Genomic DNA, 27,460 nt, shown 5'->3' with positions numbered 1-27,460 from the left:
TAATTCTGCGGTATTTTCCCCATACTCTTTACTGCGGGTGATAGCCCTGTTTGTCTCCACTGGCACGTTCGGTGCATGAGCTATCTCTCAGGGACACCTTGCTTGTTTCTTTGTCTCGGCACCACAATTTCCTCATCACCCCTGGTGCAGGGTTTGTCAAGCGGCTACCTCGGCACTCACTGTGGTTTTACACTGTGGTGCAGCTACACCCCAGTGCAAACGCTTTACTCGGAGGGCTGTCAATAACCCGACGGGCAACCCAACACTCGCACGCTGACACAGCGAATCGTTCCAGGGACCTAGAGCAGGCATAGACTCACCCTGGGGCTATGAACCTGTGTCTATAGGGGTGGAGGACGCCAGCGGCCGTGCCTGACAGGAAGGCACAGTGCCCGCCGCTCCCTCCTCACCTAGTCACGCAGGGCGCCGGCTCACGGGGGCACAGCAGCGGTATAACTGAGGCGAACCTCCCGCCACAGCGTAACGCCGCGCGAGGGTTGCCGGGCGGCCGCGGTGCATGCCGGGAGATGTAGTTCGCCACCGGCGGGGCGGGCGCAGGCCCCCACGTGACGGCGGCGCGGCGGCGGGCGGTGGCGCGGCGCGCCCGGGATGGAGGTCGGTCCCCGCGAGGGGTGCGCGGAGAGCAGGTGTGTCCGCGGCGGGGGGCGGCGGGCGGGACGCGGCGCGGCGCGGCGCGGGCCGGGAGCGGAGCGGGCCGGGCCGGCTGCAGGGCGTGCCGCTGTCCCCGCTCGGCCCCTCGCGTGTCAGAGCCGCGCCTTGCGCTGACAGTGCGGGCCGGCTGCCGTGTGCTTCACACCGCACCCGGCCACCAGCGCACCGCTCTGCCCCCGGCACCGGGCCGCTGTCTTGCTCATGGGTGGAGGGTGGTCAGCGGCCCGAGGAGGTGATCCTGCCCCTCCGCACTGCTCTCGTGAGCGCCCAGCTGCAGTACGGTGTCCGGCTCTGGAGCCCCCAACATGAGGAGGATGTGGAGCTGTTGGAGTGAGTCCAGAGGTGGCCACTGAGATGATGAGAGGGCTGGAGCAGCTCTCCTATGGAGACAGGCTGAGAGAGCTGGGCTTGTTCAGCCTGGAGAAGAGAATGCCCTGGGGAGACCTCAGAGAGGCTTCCAGTGACTAAAGGGGCTGACAAGAAATCTGGAGAGGGGCTTTTTACAAGAGCATGTAGGGATAGGACAACGGGAATGGCTTTAAACTGGAAGAGGGTAGACTTCAATTAGACAGTAGGGAAAAATTCTTCACAGTGATGGTGGTGAGACACTGGCGCAGGTTGCCCAGAGAAGCCGTGGCTGCCCCATCCCTGGCAGTGTTCAAGGCCAGGTTGGACAGGGCTTGGAGCAACCTGATCTAGTCCAAGGTGTCCCTGCCCATGGCAGGAGGGCTGGAACTGGATGAGCTTTAAGGTCCTTTCCAACTCGAACCATTCTGTGATTCTATGATTCTGTTGGCAATGACAGCCACAGATGTACGCCCTCAGTACCTTGTGCTCTGTCTCTGATACAGTGGAGACAGCCACTCTCCATCAGACATGGCCAAGACGGCAGCTGCCGAGTCTGTGCTTCACACGCCTTGTTTTAAGGGCGACGCCATCCCGCCCTGACGCTGTGCTGCTGTCCTGGCAGCTTCTGCAGCTTGCTGCTTTTGGATCATGTCTCCTCCTGGCAGGCAGCTGCATCGCCCATTCTGAGTGCTGAAAAGAAATCCCCGGCTTCGTTCTATTTCTAAAGGCGAGGCCCTGCACCTGCACATGGCTGGCTGCAGGAGTGGCTGTGCTGCGGTATGCTTGTCTGTGTGGTCTTCATTCATGCTTTAGGCATGGTTTTTCTTGTTGGCATCTAAAGCAGCAGAGGTTGCTCCCTGGAGGTGTTTTGATGACAAGTCCTGTTTACTTCAGGGTTTTGCATGTCTTCAGCCTTTGCTTTGTGCTTCGGTTTTGCCCTGGTGCTCACAGGCACAGTGTGGATGTCGGATGGAAAAGGGAGCGTTGGCTGGGGAGGAGAGAGCCACTGAAACTTGATATGGGAGACAAGCATTCCTTATCTGAGGGGCTCAGCCAGCCTCTCTATTCTTGCTAGCAATATCAGCCAGAAAAATGCTGCTGTAGCTTTTAAAGCTACAGCACAGGTTTGGGGCAAACCTTTTGATTTGCATGGTTCAAGCTATTCTCCCTCTTTAGCTAACACTTCAGACCCAGCAGGTTCAGAAAGGTAAAAGGAGTTGACTGCATTCACTTCTTTTTCTTTCCAGAATTGTCTTTGTGCATTTTCTTGCCTTTACAAGTGCAAATCCTGCACTATCAGACTCTATCGTTGTGTTATTAATAGGGCTGAGGTGGTGCCACCCCCAGCACTTCCCCAGGGACACAGCAGGCATCATCCACTCTGGTGCTGGCATATGAGGGGGCCTGCTTGTGCTCCTGGCCATCACTGATGCGCTGGGGAGGATCCTGGCATGGGCCGTGCACGGCCTCATTGTCCTTTGTGCAAATGGTTCAGCAGTTTAATTCCCTGTGAGGTGCCATTCCGCTATAGACTGTGGCTGTGACTGACAGCAGTGGGGTAAGAGCTCACTGGATCCATCTTCCTATGTATCGCAGGAAATGCAGAAGCAGAAGTTATTTTGCTGAAGTCCATCCTTCTGCCAGCCCAGGAGAGGAGAGCAAGGATTTTGCACTGGGTTTTGCTGTCTCTCCTGCTGTGCAGCAGGTCTGACATGCATCGGGGAGCAGGGGCTGTAACAGTGATGTCCATCGAGGCGCAGCAGGAAGGTTAGCTGGGCTCTGCAGGGCTTTCGGTGCCTCAGGCGGGTGGTGTGGAGGACATAGTAGTGCTGGAGGGAGCAGAGGGGCCATTGTCAGCTGGGCAGGTTGGCAGAGAGCTGCTGCCTTCAGCTCCCAGGGTCAGCAGGGCCTGAGGAGACGGTCCCTAAAGCGACCCTGGCTGGGAGCCTTGGAGGAAGGTGAGTGGCTGGTCCAGGGAGGTGGGCTGCCCTGGGGGTCTGCTCTGCCTGTTGCTGCCCCTGGCTGCCTGTGTGCAAGTTACAGGCAGGTCCCATGCAGATCAAAGCTCGATGGACAGTATCCTGGGTTTACGGTTTTGTGGTCATCTGCCTGTGGGAGGTTTCACCAGGACAAGCAGGTGAAACTACCTGCTGTGCTGGGAGAAGGCTAAAACCCACCTTTAATCCCTATTTTCTTACCTCATCGTTTTGCCAGTGCAGAGCAAGAGTGCTCCAACATGCAGCAGCTCTGGGCTGCGTTTGCTGGGGGAGCCTTTTGTGGTTGTGCCCCGTTTCATAGTGATGAATGCTTTTAGCACCGTTGCAAACCACCCTGTGTTTTGGGTCCCTGCCAGCCTGCTCGGCTGTTCCCACCCGGGCACTGCAGGCTGGCGGAGCTCTCCCGGCTTCCTCTGCCTTGTCAGCCACTCCCCATGGCTGCGGATGAATTGCACTAAACCTGCCTGTCTCTTAATGCCCTTCCCCAGCAGCGCTGAGCCCGCTGGAGGAGCAGTAGGGGAGCGCAGGGAAGCTGCTGGTTGTCTGGGAGACCCGGGAATGGTTGGAACGGGAGCAGGCTGTGCGCAGCAGTGGGTTGCGCAGCGCCTGCGGGATCTGCAGGAGGAACTGAAAGTCGGCACGGGAATGTCCTTGGAGATCTGGTGGAAGTCCCTCCGTGACCTCACCATCCTCAGCCCGACCTTTTTAGTGTGCTAAGAAGGATTGAAAGCCACCTCTAGGTAGAGGACAGGGTTCAAGCAGCCTGTTAGGTGCCTCCTGCAGGACACAGACACGCGCAGCACATGTTGATTGCTTTTTTATTTTATTTTTATATTTTTAATACTAGCTAGCTGTGTAATTCTGTTTTGGAAAGTAACCAGTGTCTGGATTTGTTTTAAATGAAGAAGTTCACCTTAGTCAACAGCATGGCTCCCTGTCTCTGCTGTGAGTCACCTTTGCTTCCTTGGACCCAGAGAAGCTCCTAGCCTCTGTGGCATGGAGGGGCTGAGAAAGCCTTGGGAGAGCAAGCAACATTTCCCTCTTGTTGTCATCAGCAGAGACATTAAGTCATTTCTTGCTCCAAGGCTGTATTCTGTCTTCTGTCGCTCCAGTGCAAAATGTTCAGTTATGCTGAACGCAGTTCTTGATGGCAGGTTGATGTTGCTGTACCTGAAGGTAGAGTTTGTGGAGGTAAAGCAGGGAGACCCAGTGCTGAGTGTACAGAGCTGGTGGTTAAAATTAGAGGCTGGATCAGAGGCTGTTGTCTTTAAGGAAAGAGAGGGATGCGGCTGAGGTCTCAGTGATGGCCCCTGCAAGCACGGTCAGCCATTCTGGCTGGGGGAGCCAGGCTCTGCTAGAACAGGAGAGCAGAAGTGCATGTAGTTCTTGCAGGGGAAGCTCTGCTTGTATACTGTGACCTCTTTGGGACACAAAACCCCACTCACCTTGCCCTTCTGTAAGTTTTCATGATGTAATTGCAAATTGGCCTTACCTTTCTTTAGCACTACTGAAGGGGAATTCTCTTTATTCAGGGAAGACCAAGCAGATTTCTTAGTATTGCTCTGAACACCTACTATTTCAGGAACCTGTGGGCAGCTGGGCTCAGGATTCCTCCATCCCTCCTGGCAGCAGGCTCTGTCAATGGGAAGGCAGCAAACCCTGCCACTAATTTGGGGTTAACCCACGAGTCCAGTCAAAGTTTAAATGTGGTTTCCCTGCAGCCAGCTATATGGGTCTTCATTTCTTCAGTCTTATGTCACTGCATGATTTTCAGCATGCACAGTGTTCCGGCCCAGAAACAGCTGGGGTTTCAGTGTCAGCAGGATCTTGTGCATCCAACTTGTGAACTGCTTTGCACCAGCAAGTCCCATGGGATCTTTATTGCCTTATGGGGGTTTAATTCTTTTCTGTTAGCTTCTGCATCACCTCTGCAAAGTTGCTTTCATTGTGCTGCTCATTCCCTATGTGCCTCCGAGTTCAGTGTTTTGATATTTTGAGGTTATTTTGTTTGAGGGTTGCTTAACCTTAGTTTCCCTGTGCTAGGAGGGAGCTGTGACTCCAGCCTGTTGGACCCTTGTTTCCTACCTGTGGAGAGATGCACAACTCCTTTAATGAGAGAGTTCATTTGGAAAGGCACGTCTCTGCATGTCCTACCCCCACATCCTTGTGTGCATTGCCTGCTTTTTAGCATGAAGTAGCACAGGAGGGAGTTCCTCTGACTCACTTACTTGGAAGACCAACAGCGTGGCTGAGCTTTCACTTGCGTTTCCTAACTCTTGAGTGGTAGAAATATCCTGGGGAGGAGCTGGTGAAGTTTTGAGCTCAGTGGCTGCAGATGCTCTTTGACTAGGGACTGGCGATGCCGCTCTGGGTGTCCACAATCCCCGATCAAAGAGCATCTGCATCCCTCAGGGCAGGGATGGGAACAGCCCATAAATTTAGAAGAGCTGGATCAGTTTTCTGTGTCTCCCCAAGCTGGATCTCCTCCAGGATAAGGAGATAAAATCTCCTGAGATAAAGCCCTGTCAGTGCTTGTTAGTCTAAGTACATCATAAACATATACATACTTCCATATGCATTGCAGCTCTGCTTTGGAGCTCCTGTGTTGTCAGGGTGACAGGCTTTGCTGGTGGGATGGGCTGACTTCTGTGTGACTTAAGTTTAGTGGTGAGGTTTCACTGGGGAGACCTTGTGAAGAGGGTGAACAGGTAGCCTGAAGTAGACCCAATATTTGATGATCTGCTTGTTCACTTAATCAGTTTAGCAACAGTGAACAAGTCTCAAAAAGATAATATTGGCAAGGAAAGGTTGGTTTTAAATACCAGGATTATGTTACTTTTTAGTATCATTCTCTGTGCTGCAGAAGTGTGCAGCCCACACTTCCATCTACAATGAGAGCAGTTTTAAATAATGTTATTTTTTATTTTATATTTTTCCCCATTTGCTTTGGAAGTTCAGTTTGGTTTTGGCTGTGGGAGGGATTAACAGCTGAAACACTGGCTTGTTTCTTGCAAGATGAAAGGTTGGACTTTCATTGTAAGCTATCATCTTGGATGCTTTTGTTACAAACCCTGCAGAGGCAGTTTTTTTGGTATTTACACCCCCATATAGATATTGCAACATTCCTGTTGCTTCTGAAAGAGTGGCTTCTATCTGAATACATGTTTCTTACAGCTGCTATTCCTCTGACAACACAGTCAAGGAGCTTGAGCAGGGACCTCCATTGTCCAAAGCTTCCTTCCCCAAAGTTGCTTTTGCATAGGCAAATGATATTACCTCTCTGCACTGTCACTTCTCCTTTATGGCCGATCATGGTGATTTCTTACTGTATGGAGGGTAGCTGAGGTGGGTCATACCAGTGAGAAAGGCTGTGCAAGCTCTTGAGTATAGCCGTAGTTTGCAGTTTGTTAACCTCTGTCCATAACATGATGAATGCTTTTGCGAGAAAGTCAGCTTGTACCTACAGGAGCTCAGGAGCCAGAGGGCAGCTGTACAGATGGAGATGCAGGTGAAGAGTTGCCAGCCTTGGAGTGGAGCACCTCTGCATCATGATGGTGCCGGAGTGCTTGGTGCAGTACATATTGCTCAGGGAGTGCTGCTCTCTGTAAATGTGTCTGCAGCATGGCCAGTATCTGCTATATAGAATCATAGCATCAACTAGTTTGAATGGGCTAGACATCATGCTTTTGCCTTACAACTGCTGTACTCCTGATGGGCTGCTGCTCTGAACAGTTTCTGATAGAGCTTTTGAATGAAACAAGCAAGAGGCTGGCTGGAGGAACCATGAGTCTTTGTTCTGGTTGCCTTCTGAGACCACATTGATGGTGACTACCAGTCATCACAAGAATCATTACAATACAGCCTCTTGTCCACAAAGCATGCATGGGAGAGCACAAGGAGTTGTAGAGTGTTAGCTCGCCTTTGCTAGCTTCTGGACCACCAAATGTTTCAGCCTAACTAGAGTCTCCTTGGAGATACCAGTACCATGGTCCTGTTGTGAAGGTCCTCTTGCTGTATATCTGATGCAACTTGCTGTGTTCCTCTGCAGGAAGGAGCACTGGAAGCTACTAGGCAACCTGAAGACCACCGTGGAAGGTTTGGTGTCCACCAGCAACCCAAATGTCTGGTCCAAGTATGGTGGCTTGGAACGGCTCTGCAGAGACATGCATAGCATCCTCTATCATGGGCTCATCCATGACAAGGTAGTGTTCTGTCTTGCCAGCACTGCTGTCTGTCTGTAGCAGCTTTGGTGCCTGTCATGAGCAAGTGGGGCAGTCCTGTCTGCTGCAGCTCGCTTCAGTGCTCCTAGCACGGAGTGAGTACAGTGCTCGTAGTAGCGCGGGAAATGCTTGAAGCTGCAACTGAGCTTGCCTGGCAAGTGCTGTGGTTGTCAGAGGGACCTGAGTGCGTGTTCTTTCTATCTCATCTACGTTTGACATAGCTTTTCTAAGTACCTGTGCCCCCTGCGCTGAGGTCAGCCCCTCTCTCCTTTCCTCCTGCTGCAGCCAAGTGATAAAGTTGCATTTGTGATGAGTTGGCCCCATATTGTCTGCACTTGGACAACTCTGCAGAGAATGCTAGCAAGAGAAACCTGGCATCTTTACTGTTTCTGGTTAGCTGTGTTAGTAGCAGAAACTGGCAGCCAAATCCTCACTTCTTGTGAGTGGGATCTCTTTCCAGGCTGTTGTGCCTTGCAGTTACTCACCCAGCTGTTCCCCCTTTCATGGCTGCTTGGGAGAACTTCTCTTTCCCACTTGTGTGCAGAGGCCTGAAGATCTCCCTTTCAGCTTACAATTACCAACACAATTAATTTACAGTGGAGGGTTGAAACAAGTCTATGGGGCATGCCTGGGGGCAGGCTTCCCATCCTGGCTCTGGAGCCCAGAGAGCAATGCAGGCAAGAGAGGGATGCAGAAGAGCCCCAGGCAGCTTGCATGGGCCAGGAACAGGAAAACCACACCTCTGCAGTGCTGCACCCAAGCTAATAAGCCTCTGGGAAGAGCCAGGCTGGGATGTCATCCCAGCAGGGTGCTTTGCTCCCTGGATTCATTAAGTTTGCAGTCGACATTCTTTACCGTTCCTCTCTGATCCCGTTAGTCCCCAGAGAATAGGAGCTTCTTTGAGAGATCCACAGAGAGAGAAGCTACCTTTCATCTGAGGCGTGCGGTGCTCCCTTCTGACAGATGCGCTATTAATAGGCTTCAGGAAGTGAGATTTGAATTATTTGTACTTGTCTGACTATTGGTAACAGTTCATGCCAGACCTGCATTGCAGGATGGTGCCTTCCTCAATCCTTTTCAGGTAGGCAAAGGCAGCTCTTAGAAATGTCTCCCCTGTCTGGGCACCTGCAGCACCAATCAAGCTATATAAGATGCACAGGGAGGCACATACATACAGCTTACTAACAGCAGTTTTCTCATAGTTGTTCCAGCAAAACAATTAATTTTGCTTATTATTTCATCAGCTTTTTTTGGAAAAACGTGTATGTGCACGTTGAGAGAATGGCAAGAGTTTTTTAAACTTTTAAGTGAATTTTGCCTACCTGTTCAAAAAACCCCACAACAATACCCTATTCAATCTAGAGGACTAAAATTGCCATGTTAGTTCTCTAGTCTTAAAAAAACAAACCAACATCTCTCCCCCAGCCAAATAAACCACAAAACAGAGCCCATTCCTCTGCCGCTCGTGAAAGAGGAAATAAAGATGGAAGAAAAAGAATTCAGTCTTTTGGTGAACAGAGATATTTTGGGGTTGTGTTTACACCCTATGGGGTAGCAAGGGAAACAGCAACTCTGCTGCAGTTCCTCTTTAATGGCAAGGAAAACTAAGAACAAAATAATCATTGTTTGAATAAAGCTGAGGCAAACAGAAGCAAAGAGTTGATAGAAGTGCAATGCCAAATTTCCTACCTGGGGTGCTCAGCTGTGCTGCTGTCCTCAGTGGTGGTTTGCATCAGAAAACAGCTGGTTGCTGGTTTTGCTGGGGTGTGTTTGCCTGTTTTCTGGCTCATCTTGCCAGGTTTAGGGGCTGTCCTCTGTGGGAAGGGGCTAATGGGGGATGTTGTCATTTAAGTGGGACTTGGCTGGTGGTATCTAACTGTGCCTGTCCTGTGCAGGTGTGCTGCAGACAGAAGGATTACTGGCAGTTTGTGAAGGACATTCGCTGGCTGAGTCCTGGCTCTGCTCATCACCTGGAGAAGGTTCGTTCTGGTGGGGTGGCCTTGCGTGCCCAGCAGAGATGGGATTGGGTAGCTGTGCTGCAAGCCTCACTGCTGAGATAGCAGCGCCTTAGCTGCTGGCCTGCTGGGAGTAAAGCAGTCCCATGGTTTGTGGAGGCTGAGGCAGCCTTGTGTTTGTGTACAAGCCACGTCCCAGGAACTCGACATGGCTCGGGCTGAGACAATTGGCTGCTTATTTCTCCCAGGCCAATCTCCAGCTCAGCTTGGCCGGGTACAGCAGGCATCACCAAGGGAACTGGCACAAGCAGCACTTGTGTGTACGCAGGGGTGATTCATGCGATTGTGCGAATCTCTAACAGTCTAGCTCTTCAAGCTGCAGCAGCTCAGACATTGCCATCACCTTCCACAATTAATGTGTCAGCAAGAACATGACCATCACCACTGGGGTCAGGTTGGATTTGGGAGTGTGGGGTCCCTTTAGGTCAGGGGCGAGGCACGTGTGGGAAAACATGCAAGAGAAATTTGTATTGCTGGTGGCTGTCAGAGGACTTTGGTCGCTGGCTGACCTTTGAAACATTGCTCCTGCCTGGTGCTTTGCGTCCCTGGTGGCAGAGGAGCTGCTGGGATGTGTCCTCCTTCCCGCTGACAGTGACCAGTGCTGCTCCAGTGCTTGTCTTAACCTGTGCCTGGTGTCCCTTTCCAGTTCATCAGCCTGCAGGAGAGCGGCCAGCCTGACCCTGAGGGCCCGGGGGACCAGGCCATCGCACAGCTGTGGCTGCAGCACAGCCTGCAGTGCCACTGCCTGTCAGTGCAGCTGAGACCGCTCCTGGGGAACCGGCAGTACATCAGGAAATTCTATGCAGGTAAAGAGAAATGGGCCTTTTCCTTCTTATTAGGAAAATATCTAGCTGGTGGCATTTCCAAGCCACATAGGGGTGAGTGGGATGGCAGAAAAGGTGGTTTGAATGTGAGGAACTGACACTATCGAACCACACAGATGAGAGGAACCCCTCCAAGCAGCAGTTTTCTCTCCCCAGACACTGCCTTCCTGCTCAGTGACGCACACGTCACGGCCATGCTGCAGTGCCTGGAGGCTGTCGAGCAGAACAACCCCAGGCTTCTGGCTCAGATCGACACCTCCATGGTGAGTTGAGGTCCTCTCTTTTACATCTGGTTTTCCTCAGATGCTGGCTGGGTGTGGCTGCTTGTGCGAGGTCTTATTTGGGCCACATGTAGCCCTTGGACAAGGGGCTGGACTTGGAAGTAGCCAAAGGAGCTCCAAAAGGGGAGGAGAGCAGTGAACTTATCCCTGCACTGCCTGTGTGAGCCTGGCAGGGGTTGGGGTGGTGGAGGTGGCTTTGTGGAGCCGGTGTAGTGAGGCACCTTGGTTCTGGCTGACATCGAGGATTTGAGTATGAGGACCTGAGGACTGGTTCCTTCTAAGAGGCACCTCTGAAGCCCTCTCCAATAGTCCCAGGCTTCAGGGCCAGGGAGCAGAGCTGCCTGGTTGTGAGGGACAGCCACAGTCCGAGGGACAGGCAGCACCCCAGGACACCTGGGTGCCCATTCCTGCTGGTGATGCCAGTCACCCCCTGTGCAGCCCCACACCATCTTCCCCCTCCCCAGAGGATGGGAACAACAGCTGCTTTCTTTGCACAGAGCTCCCCAGAGGAGAGCAATTAATGAGGCTCCATTAAATGGGAGCTGTGTTCTTTCAGCTGGCCGGCACATCACTGCCATCCCTGTGCGCATCAGGTCCTTCTGCTGGTACAAGAGAGATGTGTGACCACGACTCTGAAGGACATGAGAGCCATCTGTCTGGGGCACTGGGCTGCCTGGATCATTTCGCTGAGAGCCTGGTAATTTCCCAAAGGGAGCCTGCCATGTAACTGCAAACAAAGAGCCGCCGCTTCCCTTATGACCTCTGTTTTTCCCTCCCCATCCTCCTGCCCTCAGGGCTGCTACATCCTTGCTGGCTGGTGACCAGCCACTAGCAAGTTGATTCCTTTCCCTTACTGCTCCTTTGTTGTGTAAATGCCCTGTAAATGCTAATTTATTAATGATGTCACCTCTCTTCAGCTTACCGGGAAGAGTCATGGTCCACCTCCAGTGACCAAGAGTCAGAGTCTGACTGCCCTTCCCGCATCCCCATACATCCCGGTTGCAGGCTGCCTGCAGCAGCGCTGCTTTGGGTCCGTCTCCAGCCTCCATTCTCCAGCCTCCTCTGGCCTCTCAGGTAATGAGGGGGGCTGGGAAGCTCAGGATAGACCTAGAAAAGACTTTGCCTTTTATTTCTGCTCTTGGATTCATTGTGGTGCATGCGTGCAAGAAGATGTCTGCCTGCAATGGGAGGGAGATCCCTGCTGAGAACGGGCTTGTGGTGTGTGGACATGCTGGCGTGATATGCTGGGGGTCTGCTTGTGCCAGGGTATGTGACATCCTGCTCCTGATTCTGTCCAGACAGGAGATCAGCGAGCAACTCCACCAGCTCCAGTGCCAGCCAGCCCCAGGAATGCTGCCCGTCCACCCGGTCTTCCTCCTTCAGCGAGGGCAGGTCCCCTCTGGAGCAGCCCAGCTCTGTCACCCACTTCAGTGTACCCTCACCCAAAGACCCCTTCTCTCCAGCTAGTGAGATGAGCTCCAGCACCACCAGCCAGAGTGAGGACACTTGGACGGGGAGTCAGGATGATCCGCAGAGCGATGTTAATGATGGACCAGAGTACCTGGCCATTGGAAACTCGGGGCGCCGGGGCCGAGTGTGCAGCAGTGCTAGCACCAACAGCACCAAGAGCAGTAGCTCCAAACTCTTCTCCTCCAGCAGCTCCCAGAAGCTGGACTCAGCCTCATCCCTGGGGGAGCAGGGGGCAAGTGGAGGTGGAAGCAGGGGCCTGAGCCTGTTGCGCCGGTCCAGCTTCTCAGAAGGACAGTCGTCAGCTACACAGGGCATCCTCAAGAAGAGCCACGTGCGCTCACACTCTGACACAAACGTGGCTTCGGGAAAGTTGCATGGTAATGGGGGAGCTTTTCTGGGATGGCTTTGGGGTATGGGAGTCTCTGGTACTGGGAGGCTCATGCTGGCCACCACTTTGACACCATGGATCTGGTTGGTGAGGGGAACAGTGTGCAAGTGGTTGGTAAATTTGGTCTTTGCCCTTACTTTCCTGCACTGCACTGGAATGATGGGCTGACCTTTTGCTTCCCAGAATGCCCTGGGCCAGTCTCTTGTTGGTATTGGCAGCTTTTACCAAAAGCTTAGAAAACGCCAGCAATGCCATGGCATTAACTATCCTGCTTCCCCACTGGCCTTGCGTGGCTGGGGCATGGGGTCATGGTTGGCAGGGCACTGAGCTGGTTCTTGGGCTCATCCTACTGGTAGGATGTCATCCTTCTGGTAACCTGGTGGGTCTTCCTGTGCTCTTGAGTGGGTGAATGCCTGGTGGGGGGGGGAAAAGATGTGAGAGGAAAACCAGTCTGTGGGAGACTGCCCCACTGATGCTGCCTTCATGGGAGAAGTGGAGGCCCTTGCTGAGTAGTAACCAGTCTATCTCTTTTTTCTCTCCCTTAATGCTGCCTTTCTCCTTCTCTGTCTGCCCAGGAGGCCTCAGGGATATCACCATTATAATAGAAGATCCAGTGGCAGGTTTGGGAGCCAGTGTAACAGCCCTTCATTAGTGATCATTGCATCAAGTTCAGGATTTCCATCAATCCATTAGTGCTCATTTAGAAAACAAAACCAAAAATCTTTCTTCTCTGGGTCCCAGCTGATGCTTTGAAGCACAGTCGGGTTTATGCATGTGACCTGACTAAAGATCCTAGCTTGGATTTTGGGAGCAGTGGGCCAAACTCAGAAGGGCACCCAGCTCCCCTGCATGATGTTACAAAGTGCTGGCCACTAAGTCCCTGAGATGCATCCCCTGCCCTTCCCTCTACCCTACTGCCTTGGGAGCCAGGAGAGGTTTCATCTCTCACTTAGCAAGTAAGGGCTGGCAGCTGAGCAGGCCTGAACATCTTATTTTTCATTTAGTGGGCCTGTGGCATGGGGAGGTTTGATGTTGGCTGAGGTCAGCCACATCCCAGTCAGCTGTGTTTGCACCCACAGCCAGGACAGGACTCTGGCTGATCTGCTGAGCTTGGGGCAGGTTTTCCCTCAAGCAGAGGTGCTGGGGCACTGCTACCCCTTTGCCTCACATGCAGAAAGAGTCAGGAGTTCTAAAAAATGGGCTGTTTTCTTTTGTACTCTGCTGAACAGCAGCACTGGGTTTGTCAAGCTTACAGCTGGGTGCTGAGTGCTCTTGCAGCTGCAAAGGCTTCTTTCTGGTGGTGGTGGGCATTCAGACACATTTCCAGCCCTGTGTCCTGCTCCAGCAGAGGATTCCGAGCACTGCATCGCTTTACCCTTCAGCAGCAGGCTCTGTTGTATGTGGCATCCCCCAGGCTGGTGATCACAAAGTGGTTTCTGTGCTGGTTTTCAGCAGGGTTGAGGTGGCGGCAGGGTACTCTGCCAGGCTGCAGTGATTAGCTATGGGAGCCTCCCACCCCAGCGGGCTTCCTTTGTCACCCAGCCTGTCAGGTGGGTTAATCCCAGGGCCAATCCTGGTGCCTGCTTCATAGTCTTTGCAGGGACATGCTGGTGTTGGTGGGCTCAGGAGCCTCCAGCCACATCGGGATTATGGCACAAAGCTGGGAACAAAGAGGAGTAGGAAGCTGAGAGGATGGGGTTGCCCTTCTGTTTTGCTCAGCATGTCAGGATATCAGCCGACACCTGCCCTTGTGTCCACACCCATGTGCTCCTGTCCTGCTTCAGTCAGGGTGTTTTCAGTCTCCTTCAGCAGTCCTTGGTCATCCAGGTGCTCCCTGCGGCTGTGGCTCTCCACAGAGCACCGTCCATTGCTCGTCTCTGGTCACACCAGCTCGTGACAGTCCCTACCAGCTCAGCCTGGCAGAGAGTTGCACCACAAGTGTGTGCATGGGGCAGTGCCCTGCACACAGCCTGTGCAGGTCACCTTGAGGACTACAGGTGACCGGGGAACCCTGGCTTCTAGTTGGGCAAGAGCATGTCCTTCAGATGCCTCCTTTTAGTTGTCTGGGTTGTATTGCAGGACTGGGAGCCCCACAGGTCCCTCAGCTCCTCAGGTTTCCCCTTTCTCGTGACTCAGTACCCTGGAGATAGCTCTTTTCTTAAAGGTGCTCCATCAGAAAGAAAGGGCTTGCAAGAAGCACTTGCTGGAGTCTGTTGTGTCCCCCAGCTCTGCTAGGGAGTAAAGAGAAGGCGGCTCTGGACTTTATTGCTCTGTGGCATCTCATGAGTTTCTCACCTTCTTTCTGTCCCTCCTATTCTCCTGCCTGAAATGCCTTCTAGTTTTGTCCCCTCCTGGGCTTGCCCTTAGTCATGGCATGGAGCAGAAAGATGTCCCTCTGTGCTTTCCATTCATTTGTGCCTGCCCATGTGATGCTGAGCCCCTTTCATTTCACCCTGTGCAGTGGCTGAGCACCTCTGGAATACTGATGTGTGCCTGGTGTCTTCTCTTCCAGAGTCCCATGATGATCCAAGTGGAGGGAGAAGGCCGGTCTCTGCTTCTACCCAGAGCAGTGAACTGAGCACACCCAGCTCGCTCTACATGGAATATGGTGAGTGCAGCCAGCCTCATCAGGGGTGCATGCTCCTGGTCAGGCTGCGGCGGCCTCAGCTTTAGGCACTTGCTTACGGGATGCTGATTGGGCACTGGCAGGGCTCATTAGCAGGGGGATAACAGCAGGTTCCTCCCTAATACGTTTGTCTCTTGCTTTTGTAGACTCTGGACAGTACTTGAGCTCTGGGGAAGGGGTGTTCAGAAGACCCTCAGAAGGGCAGTCCCTCATCAGCTACCTCTCTGAGCAGGACTTTGGAAGCTGTGCAGACCTGGAGAAGGTGAGGGAGGCAGCAGCAGTCTGTGCATTGGAGAATGTATCTTACTGTAGGTTCAGTGATACTTTCCTTTGTGTTACAGAGGTGTGCACAGAACTTCAAGATGGAGTTCTGTGATGGTGTCTGGCACGGGGATCTGCCCATACAGCATATACACAGCAGCTTTGCAACATGTTAGGGCTCCTCCGCGACATGTGCTGACTGCCCAGAGTGGGTTTATTGCACAACCTCTTTGCAGGAGTATTCTGGTGCCCAAGAAGGCTTTAGTTTCTAGGTCCTCCTAAAAGAGTCAAGTTTTGTGTGATTGACAGGGATTAAGATCTTTCTACCACTCTCCATGAGTAGTAAGCTCTTTGCTGTCATAGGTGGAGACAGGATTTTTTACCATGTCTTCCTAGTTTCTCTGTGCTACAGCCTTGAATGCTTTTGCTCTTGCCCTGCAGGAGAATGCCCACTTCAGCATCTCAGAGTCCCTGATCGCTGCCATTGAGCTGATGAAATGCAACATGATGAACCGGCAGCTGGAGGAGGAGGAGGAGGAAGACAGCGACAAGGAAATCCAGGAGCTTAAACAAAAGATTCGCATTCGGCGCCAGCAGATCCGCACCAGGCACCTGTACCCTACCTGCCAGGGGATGGGCTCAGACAGTGGGTGATGTGTTTTGGGCTCATCAGTTAGTGGGATGTAGGGTTTCTGTTTGTTGCCTGACCTTATAGCATCCAGCCTTCCTGCCCATTTGTGGGAAACAATCATGATTGCGAAGGTGCTGCAGAGATTTGTGAAGCTGCTGCTGTTGAAGACCATAATGGGACTAATAATGTAACACTTGTGTGATGCTGTCACTGAGTTTCGGAATGTAATTTGATTTTGAACCCGTAGTGTTTTCCAGCCTTGACCTCTGCCCCTCCCTTCCCTGGCCATACCTGGCTATCAACCTGTCCCTTAGCTGTCAATGACCCTTCAGACCACTTCCATTGATGGCCTGGCTGTGTTGTATTTCTCCCAGGTCTTGTGGTGACAGATAGCGGGTCCCAGTTCGGCTCCCATGGCTCCATGCGACTCTCTGACTCTGGCTCCGCAGAGGATGTGGAAGAGTACGAGATTCGAGGTAGGAGGGAATGGCTGTGTTGCTCCCTGCATAGGGACAGCTTTCCCCTTGGTGTGATTGTGCTGAGGTCAGTCCTGCTGAAGAATAGCACATCCCTCTCACTGCAGGATGACTTTGCCCAAACAACTGGCTGAATTCTCAGCATGAGAAGAGAAGCAGTTTCCTTCATGTGGTGGCATGACTTTCCTTCAAAATCCTCTGTAACCCTCTAGCATTCAGTGCCTCTGGCTGGTAGGTTTCTGTTTCATTGCCTGGTCCACATAGCGGCTGTCACAGCTAGAGAGAGTTGGGAGAGCTGCCATCCTGCTCCCCTCCTCCCCAGGCAGAAGGAGCTGTATCTCTGGCTACTTACCTCTTGGGTGGCAGTAGTGGGTGTTGGTCACATCCTGACCTACAATACCTCTGCTCTGCTCCTGGCAGCTTGGGTGGCTGAGCTTATTGCCCACAGGAGACCTGTCGGGGTCCCTGGGCGTTCCTTTTCTTCAGAGCCTTGTTCATCCTCTGAGGTGGATGGCTGACTTCTCAGCAGTACTTTCATCTTACTGACTTTAAAAAAGAGATAAAATCGTAGAAGACAGAGCAGTCTACTCTCCAGCTTAAATTTCTTGTCCCTTAACTGTGGATATAGCAAAGCTCTCCTTTCAGTCACTGAGGGCTAGATTTTTGGCCTGGTTTTGAAGCCCAAGGAGGGGTGTGTAAATTCAATTCTGGGCTGCTTGTGCGAGTGCTGCTTTTCTATTATGCCCTTTCTCTTTGGCCTGGCTGAAGCACTGAAGTCAACTCTTTTGTCATCACCATGTTATGCAGATGGTAACGATGGATCTAACCTGATTCAAATGTCCAAGAACGGCCTCTCAGTGTCAATGGCTTCCTTGTTCTCAGGTAGTACACTGCAGTGCTCCCCTGCAGCACGAGTGTGTTTGTGTGCAAGCTGTGTGTGTGTGCATGTGCACACTGCTCAGAAATCTGCCTGATTTGACTGCAGTGGGGATTGTGAACAGTATCATCCAGACATCACCAGGAGAAGCTATGGCAGGATGATACAGCAGGATGGAGCAGAGAGGGGGCAGAGGAGCTCTGCTGTGGGCTCCATCCCCCAGCGTGTTTTGCCATACAGTATTTCAGATATACCGAACAAGCTGGCTGTGGTGAAGACCTGTCTTGAGTGGGGTAGGGCTTGGCAGGGTGATGGCACAGCTTTGTGGTTTTGTAGCTGCTGAAGGCTGAGCCTGAGCTGAATAAGAACAGAGACCTCTACAGGTGCCTTGGGGAGCATTATCCTGTTTGTCCTGGCAGGGCTGCTGTCCCGTAGCTCTGATCTGAACCACAGCCAAACCTTTCCAACCTGCTCAGATTTGTCTTGGAGAAGAATCCTTCCAGAAAGAAGTCCTGGAGGGAGAAGTGGTGAGAGCAGACAGGGCACAGGCAGTTTGTTTACGCTGGAGCCCTGGACACCAGGATCATGTGCAGCCAGATCTTGCTTAGTGTTTTTATTGTTTACAGTGCCACTACATAATCCTTCCAGTATTCTGGCTGCATTTGAATAACCTTCGTGGGTCCCCTGTTTGCTTTCGCAAGGGAGCAGCCTATGTGAGCTGCTGCTGATCCCTCCTGTCAGTTTTTTGGCGTCAGCATGTTGCTCCTGCTGGAGATGCTGGTGCTCAGAGCTTCCCCACCAGCCCTCCTGTGTCCTGTGTTTACAGCCCAGGGTTTGATCCGTGAGGGGCTCTTCCTGGCCTGAAGCTGGCATACAGGGACTAGGGTAATGTCCTTGGGTTTGGGTTTGTTCACAGGCCTTCTGGAGACTATCCCACCTGGTGATAGCTTTGGCAGCAGAAGCATTTCAGGCAGCTAGCTGGAGGCTTTGGAGGAGTGTCTACAGTTAAGGTTGGGAAGTGAGTGGTGGCAGCATCCCAGTGAGAGCCCCTATGGGAGCCTGGGGTCAGATTTGGCTCCCTCTGCCATCCCTGAGATGATGCCAGTGCCAAAGTGTGCTGACTCTTCCTCTCCATAACACATGGCCCACACTGTGCTGCATGTGCTCCGCTGTTTGCTCATGTTCATCATACTCCAGGACAACACAGCACCTTCCTATACAGAGCCAAAGGCACTAGGGCATGGCAGGTATATCTAGCTGGTGCCCTGCGTAGTCAGGAGGCTACATTTGCCTGAATTCCCTGTTTTGTGCAGCTAGAAGTCTGATTGCATTATGTAGATATGTGGATTCCTTACCATTAGGATGCTTTTCTGTTCTAGCAATGGATGTTAAACGACGAGGGTCAAGCATCCATGCTGGACTCCTCTGGTATGAGTCTGTCAATTTATGGGCAGGAGTGGAACTTGCTCCACTTGCTGCCAAGGCAGGCCCACTCTTCCTAAGGGAGCCAATGGCTCTTGGGTGGCACTATTCAGTCAGCCAGACTGTGATTCCCTTGGCCACAGTGTGTGGTTGGTGCTAGCCAGGATCTGATGGACTCTGTGTTGGACCATGTACTGGCACTGGGCCATTGGGGTAGGAAAGCTGTGAGCCTGCGTTTGGGGGTGGTAGGGTCACTGCAGACCCCAATACTAGAGCTCCCTAGAGGTACAAAACAGGAGACCTACTGGGCTGAAGGTTGTGGCATTGGTCTCTGTACTGTCTGACCTGTAGTACTTTCCCCTTACATGTCCTTCTTCCCTTTTCTGGGAGTCTGTCTGCAGTGAAGCGGTGTTTCTGCCTGCTTCTGCCTAGCTTGTACTGCTGGAAGAGTCTCCTGTCCCAGGGTCCTTCCACTGTTGAGATAAATTCCCTATCAGGGTTTAACCTGCCAGAGTGAAAGAAAGGATGAGTGATTAAAGTACCATTGGGTACTGCCTGGCACCTGAGGCTGGCACCGAGGAGGTGTGTGAGGCAGCCCAGGGCTACTGGGGAGCTGATGGAGGGAGGACCCCAGGGTCCTCCCGCATACTTACCTTGGAGTCCCCCTCCTTGGGAGATGAGCCTGTGGCCTGTGCCGAGCATGTGGCACCCATGGGGCCAGCCCACTCTCTGCACGGATGCTGACATGTCTCTGGAGTGCTGAATGAGGCTACCAGCCCTGGCTGTGCAGCCACTGAAAAGCTGAGGCATGGCCACCATCTGATCTTACAGGTTGCAGTCAAGTAGAGAGAAGAGCTCTGCATCCCATTGCTAATCCCCTGCAGCATCTATACTGTGTGTAGAGAGCTACTAAACCTTCTTGCTAACCTTGCTGTCCTGCCCTCCTAGCTCCTGTGTGTGTATACTATTTCAGGCGATTCACTGCTGGGACTTGGTGTGTGACCTGTACCAGCAGCCACTCGACTCCCCCAAGCCCCAGGCTCACTGTTTTCACAGCATCTTACCGTCTCTTTCCCTTGAAACTGCTGACAGGTGACTGATTAGACTGCACCTCCCCTTGCTGCTCACTGGTAGAAGCTGATGCTGTAGTTATTTCACATGCTCTTGAACAGCTTGATGAGTTTTACAATGAAGCTTTGGTTTGAAATGAGTGTATCCCCCTGCCCTGCCCCATCTGCTCTACTTTGTTTGTTTGTGATTCAGATGCAGACATCAAGAGGAACCCAGACTCCAGCAGGAAGTCCTTTCTCTCCTCAGAGTCCATGTACGTTTGCGGCTTGTGGCGAGACATCTTGGTACCAAGTTCCTTTTCCTGCCCAACTCTGCTCTTCCAAGTGCATCAGCTGCTGTTCTGCACTGGAGTGGACATTCCTCCTTTCCTCCCTTCTTCCCTCCCTCCCTCCTTTCTTCCCCCCTTCCCTCCCTCTCTCCCTCTCTTTACTTAGCAGTGAGGCACTAGGTTCTAGTCTTAAATTTGGGAAGCAGCGCCTGGGATGGTCAGGATACTCATGAGGTAGATATGATATGGACCAGTGTCAGGAGACAGGCCCACACCTCCTAGTAGGTAAGAGGCTGGGGAGAGGACCTGACATAACCTGGAGCATCTGGACTGGCTGCTGGCTTGCTGCTGGCTCTGAGCCTCCCCTGCCTCTCCCCTCTCAACCGGGATAGCCTGATAGACTACGTGGTGCTGACACCTTCTCTCCAACCCTTGTTGCTGTGCTGTGACGCAGAGGTGGAACTGCTGGCACACAGCAATGCTCACAGACTCTGCGCAGTGTGGCAGCAACTTAAACTTGAAGTGCTCAGTCCTTTCCTGGTACTGTCCTGGGGTGGAGAGGTGGGTGCTATGGGGAGGGAAATCACAGCCTGTTCTGAGTACTGCTGCTGTGTTAATGCTCTGAAAGCAAAACCCTAATGGGATGCAGGGACCCCTTTGCTAGCTGGGTAAGATAGAAAGCCCTGTCTGTGGTTGGGAGGTTCTTGGGTAGGTTCGTACTGGGAGAGCAGTTCTGGCTCTCACTTCGCAGCTTCCCCTGCAAACAGGCACGGGTTTTATTAAGTAAGATATGTTTTGCTTGCCTTTCTAAATAATTGTCGTGCCATTAGCCAGCTTTACTTGAGGGCAGCTGCAAAGACAGAAATCAATAACATATCTCAATTGCAGGCATGTGTAGCAGTGCAGAAATCAGGTGCCAAAGTTGAAGGGAGCATCTTCAGCTTGAGATGGGACAGGCATCAGAGGTTTTGAGAAGGACACAGCTGTGAGACCCGGTACTAACCACCCCCTTCACTGTCTAGATCCCATTCCTTCCTCAATTCCAATTCGGCGGAGGCTGTGGCCATGGGCTTGCTGAAGCAGTTCGAGGGCATGCAGCTCCCAGCTGCCTCTGAGTTGGAGTGGCTGGTCCCCGAGCATGATGCTCCACAGAAGGTAGGGTTGTGAGAGTTTGATTTTCCCCGAAGCCTTGGCTTCAGCCTACTGCTGAGGGACTTTGCTAGTGATCCCTTTGTGGAGCTGGAGGAGGGGTTTTGTCCAGGCTCTGGGGTTCAGCTCAGTGGGGCTCTGCCACCACAGCCTCCAACAGCAGAGTGCTCACATCCTTGGGGACATCCCTCCTCCAGCCCCTCTTCAGCTGGAGCAGCAGCTCGGTGCCTGGCAGTTTTCCAGAGGTTTCTGGCAAGCCAGCCAGGTGCGTTGCGTTTGCTGTACCTGGCAGGGATCTACCCTCTTGCCTGCTTCTTCCAGCTCCTACCCATCCCAGACTCTCTGCCCATCTCTCCTGATGATGGAGAACATGCTGACATCTACAAGCTGAGGATTCGGGTGCGCGGAAACCTGGAGTGGGCCCCTCCACGACCACAGATCATCTTCAATGTTCACCCAGCCCCAACGTAAGGACCTGTGCTCCCAATGGCTTTCCAGGGTCCTGCCCTTTCCAACCCTTTTCCGTTAACACCAAGGTTGATTATCCTACTTGACCACCAGGACTTCCCTGTTCTTAGCCTGATAAATCCACATTGATCACTACCAGCAGCTGGTGCTATGAGATGGAGCCAGTGCCAGTGGTCAGTGCCTTTGGTGTGTACCAGGGCACAGCAGGGCTTTTCCCCTTGGATTTGTTGTCCACGCTGGAGCGGCAAAGCATGTGGCCATCTCCTGTCCACCCCTGTGCCAGTGCCCATCCTCTGGTGCCATGTGCCACCAGGGCCGGACTCATGCATGTTGTCTTCTGTCTCTGGGCAGGAGGAAGGTGGCTGTAGCCAAGCAGAATTACCGGTGTGCAGGCTGTGGCATCCGAACTGATCCTGGTGAGTGCTGGGACCATGAGCTGTAGTTGGGGAATGGGGAATACTGTGAACAAGTGGGAAGGCACACGGTGGGTGTGTGGTGGCAGAGCTCAGGACAGGGACACTGGGGAAATGATATGGTGGTTTTACCAGCTTTGCCTGCATATTGGTGTGCACCATCCACAGAGGAGCTTCCTTTCTTCAGAAGGTCACAGGGCTGGTAGAGACAAAGAACAGTCAGCCTGTCCTTTGGGGAGGGCATTTCAAATGTTGACTCTTCTCAGGCAAAGTCATCTTTTGGGGTCCTATAGCTCCCAGCAGGTTCCTTGCTTGTTGGAAATGCTGGGCAATGTTGGGAGTCCAGTATGTGGTTGTGCAGAGCCTGTGCCTCAGCTGAGCTCCCTGTCTGCCTGGGTTTGGCCAGATTACATCAAGCGACTGCGGTACTGTGAGTACCTGGGGAAGTATTTCTGCCAGTGCTGCCACGAGAATGCCCAGATGGTCATCCCCAGCCGCATCCTGCGCAAGTGGGACTTCAGCAAGTACTGCGTGAGCAACTTCTCAAAGGACCTACTGAGTAAGATCTGGAGTGACCCGCTCTTCAACGTGCAGGATATCAATCCTGCCCTGTACCGGAAAGTGAAGTCTCTCAACCAAGTGTGGGTAAGGTCTTTTCCACACCTTCCTGAGTGGGGTTTGGGTGAGGTGAGTGGCTGCTCATTGTAAACTGTGTTCCAGGGAAGCTGGGGAGAAGCAGATATTTCGGGTTCTGAGGCTTAAAACCTCGGCACCATGGATTTCCATTCACCTCTTGTTCTTTGTCCAGTAACAGAGGAATTTCAAAAGGAATTTCTGCCTGGCGTCCAGCTGGGCTTCAGTTTATCTCCTGGAGCATGTGATGGTTGTTGTGCTCACTTTGTCCTGTGTGGTGTAAACACTTTGGTAGCAGGAGAGCAGCAGCTGAGGAGCGGCGCTCATTTCACCAGCACAGGAAATGGGGCAGACCTGCTTGGCCAAGGACTGTACTCTGTTTACTGATTCTTGTGTCCCCCCTTCCTCTCCAGCTACTGCGAATCCAGCTTTTCCACATGAAGAACATGTTTAAGACATGCCGGCTAGCTAAAGAGTGAGTCCCAGGCTGTGAGGTGAAGCTGTTTTGCTGTTCTGGTTCTGTCCCATGACAATTTGCACTGGGGATCGTGCAGCCTGTGCAATGAGCAATGGGGGGAGAAGGGAGGGGAGGGGGGAAGAAAGCAGAAGCAGTGGAGAGGAGCTTAGTGGATTTGCTTTGCTCTGAGTTCTGGTTTCTCTGTCCTTGCAGCCTCCTTGACTCCTTTGATACGGTGCCTGGCCACTTGACAGAGGATTTACACCTCTACTCGCTCAGTGACCTCAGTGCCACAAAGAAAGGGGAGCTGGTGCCTCGCCTGACTGAGCTCCTGAAGGCAGGCAGTCTGCACGTTGAGAAGTGCATGGTAAGGCCTCCTTCTTCTGCCTCCTGCATGGCTCCGCACCCTCAGGAGCACCCTTAGGAGCATCTTGCTGCAAAGATAACTGGTGGGGAGGCCTTTGATGTGCGGGACAGCCACCAAATTACTGATTCAATGCTAACTGTTCCTGCCTGCTCCACAGAGTTCCTACTGAGTCATGTACAGGATGTTTGTTTCCCCATTTTGGCTCACCCTCACCCCTAACACATGCTGATTCTGTCTTGCTATGCTCCACGCTGGGGAGGGGCTGTCCTGCATGCTTAGAGCAGGGCACCATGTCCTCCTATCTGGCTCTGCTCTACCTCCTGCCCTGCTTGCCAGGGAGATGAGGAGCATTCAGCTGCTTTTTCCTCACCTTTTCTCCTTCCAGCTGTGCCAAGCCAAAGGTTTCATCTGTGAGTTCTGCCAGAATGAGAGTGACATCATCTTCCCTTTTGAGCTCAACAAGTGCAGCACATGTGAAGGTGAGACAGTGGGGGGAAACAGGGAGGGGACAGACCCTGAGGCCACCAAGGTCTGCCTCCCGTTTGAGTGGCATTTGTGCTAGCGAGAGGTGTAGAGCCAGGGCCAGCCAGACCGGGGTGCCTCTGTGCATGGCCTGTGTCTCTGCACCACTTTATCACAGCAGTAGATCAGCATTATAACGATGTCTGGCCAGAGCTACTGGTGTGGTGGAGCATGTAGGTCCCTTCCTGACCACGCTGTGTGCCCCCTACCCAGGCGGCAGCGTGCAGTTGGGTTGTGACTGCAGCAAGCAGGTCCCTTGGCTTTCCTTCAGCTGTGGTTGTGGGACACGCTGTGCCTGCACACAGCTCCCCTGCTCTTGCTTGGATGGCTGGAGCTGACTTTGTAGAGCAGAGAGGGCCTCAAGGCTTTGTCTCTGTGCACTTCCTGCCTGCCAGGAAATCCACATGTCCCTTCAGGTGTAATCCTTGATAATGCCCAGTATTAGTGGCCAAGCAGAGCTTGTTGCTGCAGCTTGGAACCAGCCTCTGAACTGGCTTGAAATGACTCCTGACAACATGCAGGCACAGTGCCAGAGAAACCTTGGGGCAGAGTTACTGTTTCCTTGGAGAATTACGAAATTTTGGGGAAGGACCTTGTGTGGAGGAGGCAGCCTCCTGCCTGTGCTCCCAAAGGAGTTCAGGGACCCTGCAGCCTATCTTCTTGCTGCTTCCAAAGCAGTGCTGGACCTCTACTTCTTGTGCTAGTTCTGCCATGGCTTTGGTTTGAAAAGTCCTCCTGGAGAAGTCTGGAGCATCCCTCTCTGGGGGTGCCAAGTGTCAGGCAGTCTGTGTCAGCCTCTACGAGCTCACAGTCATGCTTCCCCTGCAGAGTGCAAAGCCTGCTACCACAAATCCTGCTTCAAATCCACCCGCTGTCCCCGCTGTGAGCGGCTTCAAGCCCGGAGAGAGCTGCTGGCCAAGCAGAGCATGGAGTCCTACGTCTCGGACTACGAAGAGGAGCTGGAGCAGTCAGAGATGGTGGCAGCCACATGAATGTTGCAGCAGAGGAGCAGAACGTGGGTTTATGTGCGTGGCCTTCATCACCAGAGACTGAGCCACACAGACTGGTGGTGAGGAGGACTGTCAGGAGGCTGGAGCGCTGTCTTGAAGGGATATTTTCCTCCCGTGCAGTAGTGCTGGGCTGGTGAAGGGACATCTTCCATTATCCAGGTCTGCTCCATGTTCTGCTCACAGGTTTGCTTGGGGAAGTTCAACTGCTCCTGCCTGTGCCGCAGGCAGAACAGGGGCCTTTTCTGAGAAGTTATTCATGCTGGACCAGGCAGGGCTGTGCTGTGGGTCCCTGTGCCCTGCTCTCCAGCAAGGTCCCTGGGGGATCAGCACTTTCCGCTCCTCAGCTGTATATTAGGAATCTCTGGCCACATCTGCTCCTTGGAGGTGGGAATCAGCTCTCCAAGTCCTCTGATCCTGTATCTTGCTGTTGGGGGTTGTGTTTATGGAGGGACAGTGGGGATTTGGGGTCGATGTACATATAACAGCTCTCTGCCTCAAATCTGGCTTGCGACACCACCAGAGAGCAGTTGCTCTCACTCCAGGATCAGAACAGAGGATGTGGCAGTGGTGAAAATGCCAGATGCATGCCTTGCCTCTTTGTGCCATCTGTGCTGAGCTGCTTTCCCTGCCCTCCAGATGCAGCCTGTGCTGTAGAGGGGCATTGCCCCTGGAAAAGCTGCACAAGGGCGCTGGTGCTGCCGGGTTTTCGTAGAGGCAGATCCCCATGGCTGGAGAAGGCAGTAAGCCCCATTTCCTCATTCTGCCTGTCTGTCCCCCTGTGGGGGCAAATCCTTCTCTAAGGGTGATATGGGGCGTCACTGGTGGCACCAGGACCTGCCTTGTATGCAGCTGCCTTCTGTTGGGATGTGAGTGAAGGCTCAGCCCTCCAGCCACATCCCTTGAGCCCCTGTCTCAGTTTGTTCTTTTAGGTTGGGTTTTTAGTTTTTAATCTGCTGGATTTGGTTTTATTTTTTAATGTGTTTATTTTTAACTGTGCGTTCCTCCCAGGGTGGTGCTGCTTGAAATGCCTCTTTAGGGGACATGCGATCTGCTTAGGACTCACTGGTATAAAACTTCCAAGCCTGTTCTGCTCCTGGTTCCTCATGCCTGGAGGGGGCTGTTGTTTGCCAGGAGTCCCCTCTCCCAGCACATCTGTTCCACTCGGGAGAGGTGCCCCTGAGCCAGGCAAAGCTTCAAGGCTTCCCAAGTGCAGTGCAGTGGGGTGGCCAGTCAGCCTGCTTTCAATGGGGGGTGCACAGGGGAGAGGGTTTGGCACTGAGGTGCTTCAAAGGGCTGGTCCCTTGCTGATGCAGAGCTGCCTGCCACGACCAACAGCTCTGCAGGGTTGGACCCAGCAGTACAAGATGCTCTGGGGCTAGCAGTCAGCTGAGGAGGTGCCTGCATTGCAGGGGAATGCTTTACATGGCACAGGTGAGTGTCCAGCATCACCTTGGCATGGGTGGGACATGGTGTGTTCGGAAGGATGGTGTGGCCTGTGTATGTGCAAGAAGGGTGTTGAAGAACTGCGGAGCAATACACTGGCAGAAGGCATCTACACGCAATGGCTTTTGCAGCACAAGCACTGTCTTGAGGCTGGGATGTGACCCCCCCATAGGCTATCCCTGCAGGGGTGGCAGGGTCAGGGGGAGAGGCTGAGACCAGGAGAAGTGGATGCAGGACTTAGTGAAGGAGGGTGGCTGCAAGCATTGCTGCACAGTAACGTGTATTCCCGACTCACAGCATCCTGGCAAAGCCAGGTCTAGCCAGGAAAGGGGGTTCAGCTCCCCACACACTCTCTGGAGTGTTTGCTGCCTCCTGTCTTGCCTCTGCTCTGTTTTTTGCCAGGGGAGCCACTGCTGTCCCACTCACTGTCTGTCTCTGCAAGCCATGGGGCTGCCAGATGCTGGTCCACCTCTGTCTTGTCTGTCCTCAGCAGCAAGCCAAGCCCTCACACTGCTGCCCAGAGTTGGCATCCCCTTCCCTGGAGCTGGCTCAGCAGCACACCTCCATCCACCCTGTTTTGTTTGAAGCACTTTAATGTCATGGAACAGCAGCTGAGAGGCTGCCCACGTCCCCTTCTAGAAGCACTGAGTACATTTAAAGAAGAGGGAAGGGATTTTGGATTGTTTGGGGTTTCCACCCTCCACTGTGGACTTTGGAAGCAGTGGGACTTGCAAACTCGATGGAGGGCTCCAGGACAGGATTATGCCCAGCACTCACCTCTACAAGGAGCACTGGAACTGGCCAAGGGAGTGAGCTCTTTGTAAGAGAGCAAGGGAATGCTCTGGCCATTACCTGGAGCCCTCCCTAGGGGACTGTTGCACAGAGAGGCAACAAAAATGCCATCCCTAATAAACTAAGTTAATGAGGGGCCTGTTTGTGGCGTGGCATCATTTCAGCTGTTGTAGCAGTGTAATATTGCCCTTGGGGTCAGTCCTGCAGTGCCTGTTGGCCCCTGGGGTAGGGAGGGAGTGGGCAGAGGGCAGTGCGGGGACAACTTGTGCAACTGGTGATGCATTGCCAGATGTCACTGGGACTAATCCGTGTTGTCTGTGGCCTCCCCTTGCAAACTGCCCACTGGGCTCAGGGCAGGA

General features: G+C 53.1%; 1 protein-coding gene across 2 annotated transcripts; it reads left to right on the top strand.

The window, feature by feature from the left end:
* The first annotated feature begins 543 nt into the window (after positions 1-543).
* Positions 544-27,236, top strand: RUBCN (rubicon autophagy regulator). Of its 2 annotated transcripts, XM_065674319.1 has the most exons (22): positions 544-647; positions 7,066-7,219; positions 9,133-9,216; positions 9,899-10,058; positions 10,233-10,339; positions 10,914-11,054; positions 11,275-11,431; positions 11,656-12,204; positions 14,728-14,823; positions 14,988-15,103; positions 15,544-15,748; positions 16,108-16,209; positions 17,017-17,091; positions 19,772-19,832; positions 20,870-21,002; positions 21,318-21,463; positions 21,816-21,880; positions 22,284-22,522; positions 22,924-22,985; positions 23,181-23,334; positions 23,720-23,813; positions 24,685-27,236. In XM_065674319.1, the coding sequence occupies exons 1-22, from the start codon at positions 610-612 to the stop codon at positions 24,846-24,848; spliced, it is 3,102 nt and encodes a 1,033-aa protein (XP_065530391.1). In that variant the 5' UTR covers positions 544-609; the 3' UTR covers positions 24,849-27,236. The 2 variants fall into 2 exon arrangements, with proteins under 2 accessions (XP_065530391.1, XP_065530392.1); XM_065674320.1 differs by lacking the exon at positions 17,017-17,091.
* The last annotated feature ends 224 nt before the right edge of the window (positions 27,237-27,460 follow it).

This window comes from Lathamus discolor, chromosome 3 (assembly GCF_037157495.1).
Source record: "Lathamus discolor isolate bLatDis1 chromosome 3, bLatDis1.hap1, whole genome shotgun sequence".
In the NCBI taxonomy this organism is placed as follows: domain Eukaryota; kingdom Metazoa; phylum Chordata; class Aves; order Psittaciformes; family Psittacidae; genus Lathamus; species Lathamus discolor.
Note: the sequence above shows the minus strand (reverse complement) of the source record. Positions and strands in the feature narration are given on the sequence as shown.